At 40.4% G+C, this 15959-nt stretch overlaps 1 protein-coding gene across 2 annotated transcripts in view; it reads right to left on the reverse strand.

The window, feature by feature from the left end:
* Positions 1-15959, reverse strand: part of ARID5B (AT-rich interaction domain 5B) — a 184588-nt gene that overhangs the window by 100249 nt on the left and 68380 nt on the right. The window contains exon 4 of one of the 2 annotated variants that reach the window (XM_065894448.1): positions 14123-14131. The exons of the other annotated variant lie outside the window; for it this stretch is intronic. Coding sequence (XP_065750520.1) covers positions 14123-14131 — 9 coding nt within the window. The remainder of the gene's footprint in view (positions 1-14122; positions 14132-15959) is intronic. 2 annotated transcript variants of the gene reach the window in all.

Raw genomic sequence — 15959 nt, forward strand, 5'->3', positions numbered from 1 at the left:
CCTGCCTCCCTTTCACAGGATTAACTGTTAAGCTACAGTCAACCATTCACTTTTAGTATCAATGAGTTTCAGTGTCTGAAGAAGAAAATATAAAGAACCCTTGAGACCCCCTAGGAGCCAGATCTGAGTCAAAATTTCTCCTACTCTAAAATTGTGTCAAAGCGATTAATTTATCCATTTATTTATTTACTAGTGACCCAGGTAAGACTATTATATTGGATTTGAGCTTAGTTCAACTCAACCCTCTCTGGCTTTACAGGAAGCTACTACTAAGATCCAGGTTAGCCCCTCTGGTACCATGACAAAGTTGCTATAAGAGAAGGAAACTTGACCATCATTAGCACAACTGGTCTTAATACTCATATTAACTTCTGCCATCTTTCCCCTTAAAATATCTACATAGCTTTTTATTCTTTTTCGTGTGTGTGTGTGATACGCGGGCCTCTCACCGTTGTGGCCTCTCCCATTGCGGAGCACAGGCTCCGGACGCACAGGCTCAGTGGCCATGGCTCACGGGTCCAGCCGCTCCGCAGCATGTGGGATCCTCCCAGACCGGGGCACGAACCCGGGTCCCCTGCATCGGCAGGCAGACTCTCAACCACTGTGCCACGAGGGAAGCCCTTTATTCTTATTTTGTAGCTTATGCCTGCCATCATTGCGAGAGTCACAATTCCATTTCTGCAGCAGCCATGTAAGCCTTTGACATTTGAGAGACCCTCCTGAACCCCTAAACTCATGACTAAACCTAATTAAGGTGTGATACTGGACAGATCAATAGCTAAGTGATTAACTTCCACACATTAGTCTCTCAGCATGTAAGATCTGAATTTGTGCCTTAACAAAATGACATCACTATTTGTCATGACTTTCATGGACATGATTATTTCACTAGTCAACACTGATCAAACTAAATGTCATCATTTCCAACATGGTTTGTATCAGGGGGAAAAAATCTGTGTGTGGAGAACTAAACACCAAATGATGTAAGACTGATTAATATTGATCACCTAATGCTCAGCATTTTGAAGGCATTCTATACATATATACATACACACACACATGTGCATGTGTATATATATATATACACTATATAACAGGATATATATCTGAAAATAATATTATGTCATGGTATGGCTACTTTCATTAAAACTGTGTGGTCATTAAAAATACTAAAATCAAATAACATTTCAGGTCATGCAAAGATGCTTCTGCTATATTCAGTGAAAATAAGAAAGGCAAGAAATAATACAGTCAGCCCCTTGTCTTTTGTTTAATAGCACTACTGAGATATAATTCACATACTAGATAATTCATCCATTTAAAATGCACAAGCTTTTAGTATATTCACAGAGTTATGCAATTATCACTACAGTCAAATTTAGAACACTTTCATTATCCCAAAAGAAACCCTAAACCCCCTCACTCCCACATCTCTTTGCCCCTCATCAGTCCTAGGCAACCACTAATCTACTTTCTGTCTCTATAGATTTGCCTATTCTGGACATTTAATATAAATGGAATCATACGATATGCGGTTCTTTTTGACTGGCTCCTCTCAGCATAACGTTTTCAAGGTTCATACATACTGTAGATTGTATCAGTATTTCATTTCCTTTTACTGCTAAATAATATTCCATGGTATGGACATACTACATTTTATTTATCCATTCCATCAAGAGATGAGACATCTGGGTTGTTTCCACTTTTTGGCTATTATGGATAATGCTGCTATCAACATTTGAGTAAAAGTTTTTGTGTGGATATATGTTTTCATTTCTCTTGTGCATATACCTAGGAATGGAATTGATGGGTCATATGGTAATTCTGTGTTTGCCCTTTTGAGGAACTGTCAGACTGTTTTCCAACGTGGCTGCACCATTCTACATTCTCTCCAATAGCGTATGAGGTTTCTGATATCTGCACATCCTCGCTAACACTTGTTATTATTTGTCTTTTTGATAGCCATCCTAGAAGGTGTGAAGTGGTATCCCATGTTGTCTCGTTTAATGCTTAAAAATCACTAATAGTGGGGTTCAGCTAGATTATGAGATTATCTGGGATTCTTATTCTCCTTTGTTTGCCTGCATTTTAACTGTGCAATATTTTTTTAAAGATGTGGACATCTGGCAAATTTATATGGAATTTCAAGAGATCTCAAGTAGTTAATCTTAACAAAGAACAAAGCTGGAGGACTTACACTTTCCTATTTCAAAACTTACTACAAAGCTACAGTAATCAAAGCAGTGTGGTAGTGGCATAAGGGTCAAATGTGATCGACAGAATAGGGAGTCCAGAAATAAACTTTCAAATGTGTCAACAAGGGTGCCAAGATCATTCAATGGGGAAAGGACAGTCTTTTCAATAAATGGTGTCAGGAAAACTAAATATTGATAGGAAAAGAATGCATTGGAACCCTTACCTCACACCACATACAAAAATTAACTTAAAATTGATCAAAGACTCAAATTTAAGAGCTAAAACTACAAAACACAGGAGGACTCTTCATGACCTAGGATTTCACAATGGTTTCTTAAGCATGACACCAAAAGTGCAGGCAACAACAAGAACAAAAAAATAGATAAATTGGACTTCATCAAAATTTGAAACTTTTGTGCACCAAAGGACACTATCAAGAAAGTGAAAAGACAACCCTCAGAATGGGAGCAAATATTTGCAAATCATATATCAAATAAAGGATGAATATCCAGAATATACAAATAGCTCCTACAACAAAAAGACAAACAACCCAACTTAAAAGGACTTGAATAGATATTTCTCCAAAGAAGTTATACAAATGGCACATGAAAAAAGTGCTCAATATCATTAGTCACTAGGGAAATGCAAATCAAAACCATAATGAGATACTACTTCACACCTACTGGGATGGCTATTACTTTAAAAATAAATAAAACAAAACCAATAAACTCCAAGTGTTGGTGAGGATGTGGAGAAATTGGAACCCTCATCTATTGCTGGTGAGAATGTAAAGTGGTTGTAGCTGCAGTGGAAAACAGTCTGGAAGTTCCTTAAAAAGTTACATATTGAATTATCATATGACCTAGTAATTCCACTCCCAGGTATATACCCCAAAGAATTGAAAACAAGAACTCAAACAGACACCTGTACATCAGTGTAACAGCAGCATTATTCACAAAAGCCGAAAAGTAGAAACAACTCAAGCGTCCAACAACAGATGAACAAATAAACAATGTGGTTATGCATACAATGGAATATTATTCAGCCATAAAAAGGAATGAAGTTCTGATACATGCTACAATATGAATGAACTCTGAAAACATTATGCTAGTGAAATAAGCCAGACAAAGGACAAATAATGTATGATTCTATTTATATGAAGTATCTAGAATAGGCAAATTCTTACAGAGAGTAGAACAGAGGTTGCCAGGGGCTGGGGCTGAGGACAGAGGCAGGGAATAAGGAGTTATTACTTGATGGGTAAAGAGTTTCTGTTTAGGATGATGAAAAAGCTGGAAATAGATACTGTAATGGTTACACAAGACTGGGAATGTACTTAATGCCACTGAATTGTAAGCTTAAAAATGGTTACAACAGTAAACGTTACATACGTGTATTTTACACAATTTAAAAAACGAGGGGGCTATCTGGCAAGGGTTATATTTTCTATGTGGATGCATTCTTAATTGCTTCTTGAAAGAAAAAGAGGTGTCTCTCCAACCTGTAACTAAAATATAAACTCCTGGAGGGCACAGAATCAGTGTCCTAGTTTCTTGTTACCCCTCCTAGACCTCTGAAGGACCACTGACAAAGGCAATTGCCTATAGAGAGTATCGCAGTCAACATCTGAACCTTCTGTCAAACAGTAAGAGCAGTCATGTCATTAGTTCACTCTAGGCTCTGGACCAGCAGCTCTTCCCAACAGGCTGAAAGGATGTGGAGAAAGTTATCCACCAAACAGTGCTTTAGTCATTGGCTGGCATTAGATGATGGGGACTGAGGTTAGGCAGTCATCTCATTTTTGTGACTTTTTAAAACATAATTGCACTGCTTGAGGAGTGTGTGGACCACCCTCAAAGAGCTGAGCCATCTCCAAACAACAGCATTGACTTCTGGGAGCACACATCCTCATGTGACAAGAATTGCTTGGATTGCATTGTTTTCTTGCATATTATCATAGGCCTTCTGGAGTGGCTTAACAAGGAGGGCAAAGGCTTCTTTCTTCTACCAGTGGCTCGTCATGAATCAGGGGACTTCAAACTGGTGAACCCCTGGACCGAACCTGCATAGGCATGGGACAGATGCTCAACATCTCTGTCACTCACTACTCTACTCATCCGCCTGAGAGTGAGCCTGCACTCGATACAGCCAATCTCCTTTACCCATCTACTGCCCCTTAGTCGTCTTATGATCACTAAAGAGACAAATCAAAATACTGGTTTTGGAGAAGCCTCCTTTATTGGTATATTAAGGCACCATAAACTATGAGCTTTGATTGTTCTCTTTTTTCACATATTTCCGTTAAAGGAGAAGCTTGGCAGTAGGAACAGAGTACTTTGGCCTGCGTTAAGATGCTCTGAATTCAGAAAAGCCAGAGCAATAAAGGTCAATGATGCTGATCGCTTTAAATGTAGCTGGAATGTTCTGCGAGGTTACCAGATTTTTAAAAATAAACTGCATAAAACCTAAGGATAAAAATTTTACATAATTTATATCAGAACTCTTGTACTTTAATAAATATAGACTCTAACAATTCAGATTTTATCAAATGATATCTAATATTTATTCTAACTATAGTCAATCACCATCTTATTTCATTCCATATCATGTTTACCATTTTCTACTGCCTATTAACAAAAAATTCATTCAAATTTATGATAAAAATTTAAATGTCCTCTTAAAATTGGAAAAAGGCAAATATATGGTTTTTGAAAAACCTTTTATAGCAGGATTATTCAATAGAAACAATGTGAGCCAAGTATGTCATTAACATTAAAAAAAGTAAGAAGCAAACGGGTGAAATTAATTTTAATAATCTATTTTATCTTTTTTAGCTCTAGTATTTTACTACTAAAAGTAATAATTCAATGGACATTTTTGTCTCCCTCCTTTAATTGAGATATAATTGACGAGGCTCTTTGGTAGGGCTAATGGTCAACTCCGGGAGGGCTCATGCCAAGAAATGCCAAGTATTTCCCAGAACGTCTGCTGCCAGTGTCCTTGTCCCCGCGGTGAGCCACAGCCACACCCCGCCTCTGCAGGAGACCCTCCAACACTAGCAGCCGTGTGGCTGACAGGGTCTTGGTGCTTTGGCTGGGTGTCAGGGCTGTGCCTCTGAGGTGGGAGAGCCGAGTTCAGGACACTGGTCCACCAGAGACCTCCCAGCTCCATGTAATATCAAACAGTGAAAGCTCTCCCAGAGATCTCCATCTCAACGCTAAGACCCAGCTCCACTCAACGACCAGCAAGCTCCAGTGCTGGACACCCTACGCCAAGCAACTAGCAAGATAGGAACACAACCCCACCCATTAGCAGAGAGGCTGCCTAAAATCATAATAAGACCACAGACACCCCGAAACACACCACCAGATGCAGTCCTACCCACCACAAAGACAAGAACAAGCCTCATCCACCACAACACAAGCACCAGTCCCCTCCACCAGGAAGCCTACACAACCCACTGAACCAATCTTAGCCACTGGGGGCAAACACCAAAAACAATGGGAACTACGAACCTGCAGCCTGCAAAAAGGAGATTCCCAAACACAGTAAGTTAAGCGAAATGAGAAGACAGAGAAACATACAGCAGGTGAAGGAGCAAGGTAAAAACCCACCAGACCAAACAAATGAAGAGGAAATAGGCAGTCTACCTGAAAACGAATTCAGAGTAATGATAGTAAAGATGATCCAAAATCTGGGAAATAGAATGGAGAAAATACAAAAAAGGTTTAACAAGGACCTAGAAGAACTAAAGATGAAACAAACAATGATGAACAACACAATAAATGAAATTAAAAATTCTCCAGAAGGAATCAATAGTAGAATAACTGAAGGAGAAGAACGGAGAAGTGATGTGGAAGATAAGATAGTGGAAATAACTACCACAGAGCAGAATAAAGAAAAAAGAATGAAAAGAATTGAGGACAGTCTCAGAGACCTCTGGGACAACATTAAATGCACCAACGTTAGAATTATAGGGGTCCCAGAAGAAGAAGACAAAAAGAAAGGGACTGAGAAAATACTTGAAGAGATTATAGTTGAAAACTTCCCTAACATGGGCAAGGAAATAGTCAATCAAGTCCAGGAAGCACAGAGAGTCCCATACAGGATAAATCCACAAGGAGAAACATGCCAAGACACATATTAATCAAACTATCAAAAATTAAATGCAAAGAAAAAATATTAAAAGCAGCAAGGGAAAACAACAAATAACATATAAGGGAATCCCCATAAGGTTAACAGCTGATCTTTCAGCAGAAACTCTGAAAGCCAGAAGGGAGTGGCAGGACATATTCAAAGTGATGAAAGGGAAAAACCTACAGCCAAACTCACTCTACCCAGCAAGGATCTCATTCAGATTTGACGGATAAATAAAAAACTTTACAGACAAGCAAAAGCTAACAGAACTCAGCACCACCAAAACAGCTTTACAACAAATGCTAAAGGAACTTATCTAGGCAGGAAACACAAGAGAAGGAAAAGACTTACAAAAACTAACCCAAAACAATTAAGAAAATGGTAATAGGAACAAACATATCAATAACTACCTTAAATGTAAATGGATTAAATGCTCCAACCAAAAGACACAGACTGGCTGAACAGATACAAAAACAAGACCCACATATATGCTGTCTACAAGAGACACTTCAGACATAGGGACGCATACAGACTGAAAGTGAGGGGACGGAAAAAGATATTCCATGCAAATGGAAATCAAAAGAAAGCTGGAGTAGCAATTCTCATAGCAGACAAAATAGACTTTAAAATAAAGACTATTACAAGAGACAGAGAAGGACACTATATAATGATCAAGGGATCAATCGAAGAAGAAGATGTAACAATTGTAAATATTTATGCACCCAACACAGGAGCACCTCAATACATAAGGCAAATGTTAACAGCCATGAAAGGGGAAATTGACACTAACACAGTCAGAGTAGGGGACTTTAACACCTCACTTTCACCAATGGACAGATCATTCAAAATGAAAATAAATAAGGAAACACAAGCTTTAAATGATACATTAAACAAATTGGACTTAATTGATATTTATAGGACATTCCATCCAAAAACAACAGAATACACTTTCTTCTCAGGTGCTCATGGAACATTCTCCAGGATAGATCATATCTTGGGTCTCAAATCAAGCCTTGGTAAGTTTAAGAAAACTGAAATTGTATCAAGTATCTTTTCCAACCACAACACTATGAGACTAGATATCAATTACAGGAAAATATCTGTAAAACATACAAACACAAGGAGGCTAAACAATACACTACTTAATAACCAAGAGATCACTGAAGAAATCAAAGAGGAAATCAGAAAATACCTAGAAACAAATGACAATGAAAACACAATGACCCAAAACCTATGGGATACAGCGAAAGCAGTTCTAAGAGGAAAGTTTACAGCAATACAGTCCTACCTCAAGGAACAAGAAACATCTCAAATAAGCAACCTAGCCTTATACCTAAAGCAATTAGAGAAAGAAGAACAAAAAAACCTCAGAGTAAGCAGAAGGAAAGAAATCATAAAGATCAGATCAGAAATAAATGAAAAAGAAATGAAGAAAACAATAGCAAAGGTCAATAAGACTAAAAGCTGGTTCTTTGAGAAGATAAAATTGATAAACCATTAGCCAGACTCATCAAGAAGAAAAGGGAGAAGACTCAAATCAATAGACTTAGAAATGAAAAAGGAGAACAAACAACTGACACTGCAGAAATACGAAGGATCATGAGAGATTACTACAAGCAACTATATGCCAATGAAACGGACAACCTGGAAGAAATGGACAAATTCTTAGAAAAGCACAACCTTCCAAGACCGAACCAAGAAGAAATAGAATATATAAACAGACCAATCAAAAGCACTGAAATTGAGACTATGATTAAAAGTCTTCTAACAAACAAAAGCCCAGGACCAGATGGCTTCACAGGCGAATTCTACCAAACATTTAGAGAAGAGCTGACACCTATCCTTCCCAAACTCTTCCAAAATAGACCAGAGGGAGGAACACTCCCCAGCTCATTCTACGAGGCCACCATCACCCTGATACCAAAACCAGACAAAGATGTAACAAAAAGAGAAAACTACAGCCCAATATCACTGATGAACACAGATGCAAAAATCCTCAACAAAATACTAGCAAACAGAATCCAACAGCACATTAAAAACGTCATACACCAGGATCAAGTGGGGTTTATCCCAGGAATGCAAGGATTCTTCAATATACCTATATCGATCAGTGTGATACAACATATTAACAACTTGAAGGAGAAAAACCATACGATCATCTCAATAGATGCAGAAAAAGCTTTTGACAAAATTCAACACCTATTTATGATTAAAAAAACCCTCCAGAAAGTAGGCATAGAGGGAACTTACCTCAACATAGTAAAGGCCATATATGACAAACCCACATGCAACATCATTCTCAAAGGTGACATACTGAAACCTTTTCCTCCAAGATCAGGAACAAGACAAGGTGTCCACTCTCACCACTATTATTCAACATAGTTTTGGAAGTTTTAGCAACAGCAATCAGAGAAGAAAAAGAAATGAAAGGAATCCAAATCGGAAAAGGAGATTTAAAGCTGTCACTGTTTGCAGATGACATGATACTATACGTAGAGAATCCTAAAGATGCTACCAGAAAACTACTAGAGCTAATCAATGAATTTGGTAGCAGGATACAAAAAGTAGTAGGATACAAAATTAATGCACAGAAATCTCTTGCATTCCTATACACTAATGATGAAAAATCTGAAAGAGAAATTAAGGAAACACTCCCATTTACCACTGCAACAAAAAGAATCAAATACCAATACCTAGGAATGAACCTACCTAAGGAGACAAAAGACCTGAATGTGGAAAACTATACAACACTGATGAAAGAAATTAAAGATGATACAAATAGATGGAGAGATATACCATGTTCTTGGATTGGAAGAATCAACATGGTGAAAATGACTACACTACCCAAAGAAATCTACAGATTCAATGCAATCCCTATCAAACTAACAATGGCATTTTTCACAGAACTAGAACAAAAAATTTCACAATTTGTATGGAAACACAAAAGACCCCAAATAGCCAAAGCAATCTTGAGAAAGAAAAACGGAGCTGGAAAAATCAGACGCCTGGGCTTCAGACTATACTACAAAGCTACAGTCATCAAGACAGTATGGTACTGGCACAAAAACATAAATATAGATCAATGGAACAGGATAGAAAGCCCAGAGATAAACCCACGCACATATGGTCACCTTATCTTTGGTAAAGGAGGCAAGAATATACAATGGAGAAAAGACAGCCTCTTCAATAAGTGGTGCTGGGAAAACTGGACAGCTACATGTAAAAGAATGAAATTAGAACACTCCCTAACACCATACACAAAAATAAACTCAGAATGGATTAAAGACCTAAATGTAAGACCAGACACTATAAAACTCTTAGAGGAAAACATAAGCAGAACACTCTATGACATAAATCACAGCAATATCCTTTTTGAGCCACCTCCTGGAGAAATGAAAATAAAAACATAAATAAACAAATGGGACCTAATGAAACCTAAAACTTTTGCACAGCAAAGGAAACCATAAACAAGACGAAAAGACAACCTTCAGAATGGGAGAAAATATTTGCAAATGAAGCAACTGACAAAGGATTAATCTCCAAAATTTACAAGCAGCTCAATATCAAAGACACAAAAAACCAAATCCAAAAATAAGCAGAAGACCTAAATAGACGTTTCTCCAAAGAAGATATACAGGTTGCCAACAAACACATGAGAGGACGCTGAACATCATTAATCATTAGAGAAATGCAAATCAAAACTACAATGAGGTATCACCTCACGCCAGTCAGAATGGCCATCATCAAAAAATCTAGAAACAATAAATGCTGGAGAGGGTGTGGAGAAAAGGGAACCCTCTGCACTGTTGGTGGGAATGTAAATTGATACAGCCACTATGGAGAACAGTATGGAGGTTCCTTAAAAAACTACAAATAGAACTACCGTACGACCCAGCAATCCCACTACTGGGCATATACCCTGAGAAAACCATAATTCAAAAAGAGTCATGTACCACAATGTTCACTGCAGTTCTATTTACAATAGAACAATGGAAGCAACCTAAGTGTCCATCAATCGATGAATGGATAAGAAGATGTGGCACATATATACAATGAAATATTACTCAGCCATGAAAAGAAATGAAATTGAGTTATTTGTAGTGAGGTGGATGGACCTAGAGTCTGTCATAGAGAGTGAAAGAGTAAAACAAATACTGTATGCTAACACATATATGTGGAATCTAAAAAACAAATGGTTCCGAAGAACCTAGGGGCAGGACAGGAATAAAGACACAGATGTAGAGAATGGACTTGAGGACACAGGGAGGGGGAAGGGTAGGCTGGGACGAAGTGAGAGAGTGGCATGGACATATACACGCTACCAAATATAAAATAGATAGCTAGTGGGAAGCAGCCGCATAGCACAGGGAGATCAGCTCAGTGCTCCGTGACCACCTAGAGGGGTGGGATAGGGAGGGTGGGAGGGAGGCTCAAGAGGGAGGAGATATGGGGATATATGTATAGCTGATTCACTTTGTTATAAAGCAGAAACTAACATACCACTGTAAAGCAATTATACTCTAATAAAGATGTTTTTTTAAAAAAAGCAATAGACTCAGTCAAGAGTCAGAAAAGGAAAAAATAAAATAAAATGACTTTTTGTACGGTTTGGTCACTAAAAAAAAGCAAGAGAGAGATACAATCGACATATAACATAATTTAGGGTGTACAACATAATGACGATATACATAGAATGAAAACATTTTGTCTTATGTCATGGCATAAGTGCAAGTGTTTCTCTAGGGTACTTTCTTTCTTAGTTTATCTAAATACATCATAAACATTATCTCAATGCATGAGCAATATAAAGAATTACTAACGAGATATTTTACATTATTTTTTCATATTAAGTTTTAAAAATCTGTATTTTACATTTACAGCATCTCAATTAGTACAAGCCACATTTCAGGGCTTTATAGCCACACGGAGCTCATGGCTGGCATACTGGACGCCATAGCTTTAGAGAGTCCACCGGGAAAGAAATGTGATGACCACTGTGTCAGACAACTCAGCCCTAAAAAGGCAGCTGGGATGACTGGGGCTGTTCTGGGTACCCGGCGCAGTCCTCACGGTGCCTTTCAGTCCTGGACTCCAGGACCCTACCATCTTAAGTAAAAAGGTTCAGAAACCCAGCTAGGAGAAGAGAGCAAAACAGGAGAAAAACCAACTGTTGTGGCTGTTATTTCATTGTTCTAATAACCAAAACCCCAACAAAGGCCAGAGGTAGCAAGCAACCTTGTGTCACTGTTTTAGCAGAGATCCTTGCTTGCCACCTTTAGTTTCTGGTGAATGATAAAAATCAATTCCAAGTTAAAAAATTAAAAGCTTCAACTATAAAAGCTGGTGAGAGCCCTCTCCTCTGGGTTCTATCTATTCTCCTGCTGTAACGAGCTACAAGTTCCCCTGGTGCCATGTCCGCAAACCATCTGTTCTGTTTTCTGTCACAATAGCAGGAGAACATCAGTTGTTCAGAATGGGTATATTTTTAATCTTTTTTTTCCTAGCGTGCACAATGCGAAAATTCGTTTAACATCTGAAGGAAAGAGATACTTATTAAACCCAATGGAAAGTGAAACCACTGTTCAATCTCACAGCAACGCAGTCATATAAAACTCTGGCACCTTCTAATGCGCTCTCACAGCACAGCGTGGGAGAACATCACTGCCAGCCAATGATGCGGATATGCTGTTTTACTTCTTTTTGTACAGTGTTAGTGGTGAGTATGCTGATGTAAGACATCAGGAAGAAGAATCTGGTTTATTCACGTTTCCCATAATACCCATCATCTGCTGAAAATCATTTCCACTGCAAATGTCTTCCTTTCCCCGATCTCTAATATCCAAACCTACTTCCCTTTTCTCATAAAAGACACAATAAACAAATTGCTGGTGACTAATGTATTAATTCCAGTAATAATTCCGCGGTTTCATACCACGAGTTACCAGTGCTACCCATCTCTGTTCTGGGCACCTCTTAAGATATTTCTGTGGCATGGTTTATGTTAGAGCACGGATTGGCAAATTATGGGCCAAATTCAGCCTGAAGCCTCTTTTTGTAAATAAAGTTTTATTGCAACACAGTCATGCCTCTTCGTTGATGTATTGTCTATGGCTGCTCCCATGTTATAGCGGTGGAGCTGCGTAGTTGAGACAGAGCCCCGACAGCCCATAAGTCTGAAATATTTACTCTCTGTCTCTGCTAACCTCCGTTCTGGAGAACAAATGATTGCTTCCAGAAATCTATCTTGGATCACTGATATCAGCTTAATTCCTATAATTCCTAAGATACAGTTACCCTGTGACACTACACTGAACTTTATTTGTTCATGCTGGGCTCCCCTTTCTAGACTGTGGGTCCTTTGAAGGGCAGGAACTGGGTACCGTGTCTGAATCCCTAACACCGTAGATACAAGTGAAGCACATGGTAGGCTTTCCGTTGATGTTAATTTCAATTAATGTTTCAAATTAGTGTTTTCTGGTTATTCACTGTTCCTCCTCCCCTACTTCTACCCTAACCCCGATCCACTTCCTAAGCCCATCTACCTTGCCGTGTGACCCCTGAAGGTTGTACCATGGGTCTCCCTTGCACTCTGGCTTTCGCTTAGTTCAGCACATGGAAGACACCAGCAAGATAGCAGGTGGTGGGAAAGAGAGAACTTGGGGTATTTCTTCCCTGCTCCCTTCCAACTTCAGCACCACGGCTCTGGCCATGGCTGCAGCCCCGCACCACTGCAGCTCCCCCGTGACTCCTGCTTCCACGGGAACCCCTCTTGATTCCGCTGTTACAGCCCCTGGGTTACAGCCTCAACGGCCCCTCTTCACTCTAACCAACCTCCATAACTCTTCTCTTCGTTAATGTGTCTCCAATTGAACCCTGAGAGGAAATCTGTTTCTGCCTCAACCTGGAAAGATACTTCTCACCTCAGGTTGCAGGTCCCTACACTCAGAGGTTAAATGAAAACCAAGAAATGACACGTGTTCTGTGGACAATCACATTAGAACCACCGAGGGGTTTGTTGAAATAAAGAGTCCTGGGCCCCCCTCCTGCCATGCTGAACGAGGATGCCTGAGCTGCGTCTCTGGATTAGTGCTTTGTAACAGCTACCCCTGTTGTTGTCATGCACCTATTGAAACAGATGAAGACATTCAGCTGTGGGGGGCAGAATGAAAATAAGAAACAGAAAACCAGTTGGAAGCAACTACAGAGTATCTGAAAAGTCCTGAGGTCAGCTGTATAAATATGGAAGTGTTAAAGCTAAAAACGGCAATTACCCGTTTCTCTTGGTCACACAGGTAAGCCCTGTAAAGGCTCCACATTTCAAAATCACATATTCCATAAGATTGGCTTCAACAGTTTACCTTCTCATGGGTACCAGCACAGGGGTGAGCAGAAAGATCAATTGCTTGGAGACTTTGGAAACCAGGAGCCCCGTAAGTTCGATCATTTGTAGAAGAATTCAACAAGGTAGCAAGTGTGAAAGACAGGGCAGCAGGGCAAGGTGTTTACTAAAGATGTGATCTGGGAAATGACGACCTCTCAGAGCCTTGGTTTCCTAATTCAGAAAATGGGCATAAAAATCGTGCTTCCTGGGAGGATATGAGTTAAAAGAAAGTACTGAGGCTGGTGTAGGGCAAATGCTCTATAGATCTTCACCATTATTACTGCTTTGCAAGTCATCCCCCCAAATATTCCAAAGAACACTAGCTCCTGGGGAGAGAAAGGAGCATATTACCAAGTGTTGTATGGAAAAAGGGTCCCATAGTATGGAAACACTGAATTTAACAGTTACACAGACAGTCTCCTTGGGGCCTTTAACAAGCTAAGGGGCATTTCAGCCTACAGGAGGGAATACACTGCCCTTCCTGAATTTATTTTACCATGAAATTCTCCCTCACTTGCTTTCTTACCCACCCACCCCTCTACTTTTTTTGGTCATTCATGGCCCACCTCAACAGGCTAGCGTTGGGGTGTCTCTGATGACATTTTGGGGACTACCCACTCAAATGTTGGGACTATGTACCCAAATGTTGATTACGGCAATTCCCCAGCTCCCTTCACGCCCCTCCAGCACACACACCCTGCTTAACGCTGTATAATTACAAGTAGTTTATTGTGCATAGTATAGTCACTCATTTGTATAACACTTTGGAATGTATAACGTCCCTTTCACGAGCTTAGATTCACTTAATCCTCCCAGAACCCCCCTTGAAGTCTATATGGATACCCCTGTTTTATACAAGAGGACGTGGAAACACAACAAGGTGAATGACTGGCTCAAGGTCACCCACCTACTGGCAGGGACAGGTCATCGGGCATTGAATGTCACACCATCCCATCACACCCCACCTGCCTTCTTCTCGGTCCCAAACCTCTGAGAGGGGTTCTGGCAGATTTGTGAGAACCTGAGAGCCTCTCTAAGACTGTCCAGTGGGATGGTGGCCTTGAGAATCCTCGTGATTTCATGAACTGATAAGAAGCAAACTTCTCATTTCAGGTTGTACTATTAAAGTAGCCTTTCCGGTCTCATGTCTCCAGCCTCAAAACAATCCCCCAAGTGAAGCTAGATTTTGCCATATTTGGAAGATAATCTTGGAAAGAGACTGCTGTTGTATAAAACACTCTTCTTCATCAGCATACTTCTCCACTTTTAACCCCCCAGGGAGCAAATTTTAATTTCAGTGAAGCCAATAGTACTATTTTTCTCTATTACCTCCCCTGTTTGGGTCCCAGGACAAAGACCCACAAGCCATTCCACCCTCATCACACACACAGCTCACACAACCACACCCTCTGCATCACTGAAAGGACAGCATTTGACATCAAAATGGCCATCTGTCCACGGACTGGTCAGACACCACTTCCTACGGCTTAGGAGGTAGCAAGCGGCAGGAGGACAAAGGTCAAAGAGCTAGGGCTTCCCTGGTGGCGCAGTGGTTGAGAGTCCGCCTGCCGATGCAGGGGACACGGGTTCGTGCCCCGGTCCGGGAAGATCCCACATGCCGTGAAGCGGCTGGGCCCGTGAGCCATGGCCGCTGAGCCTGCCCATCTGGAGCCTGTTCTCCGCAACAGGAGAGGCCACAGCAGTGAGAGGCCCGTGTACTGCAAAAAAAAAAAGATCAAAGAGCTAGTGGCCCTCCCTGAAGGATGTGTAGCCTAGTAGAGGCGGTGGGCGTGCGAACAAGCATGCCAGTAAATGCTCTGACGAGAGCCACAGGTGAGGAGGCAGATCCTTGGTACCAAAGGAGTGTCAAGAAGGGCTTCCGAAAGAGAGAGCTCGAGCTGAGGTCAGAAGGCTACGCAAACACTCTCTAAAGCATATAAAGACACCATCCCTCCCTGAGCCCCTTCTGTGTGGTGGTCATGAACACAGCTCTCTCCTCCTCTAGACAACCCTACACAACGTTATTATTATCCCCATTCTGCAGATAAGGAGACCGACACACAAAAAATATTAAGTGACCCTCAGCCGTCACACTGCTAAAGAGGCTGGAGAACGGATCTGAGCCCAGGTCTGCCTGCCGCTGCGGACTCAAAAGGACAGAGTGGTGGTGGGTAAAACAGTTCCAACGAAAGGGGGTTTTAAAAATGCAATTTGGAATCTGACCAGGTTTACACAGAAGAAAACC

This window comes from Phocoena phocoena, chromosome 16, assembly GCF_963924675.1.
Source record: "Phocoena phocoena chromosome 16, mPhoPho1.1, whole genome shotgun sequence".
Lineage (NCBI taxonomy): Eukaryota > Metazoa > Chordata > Mammalia > Artiodactyla > Phocoenidae > Phocoena > Phocoena phocoena.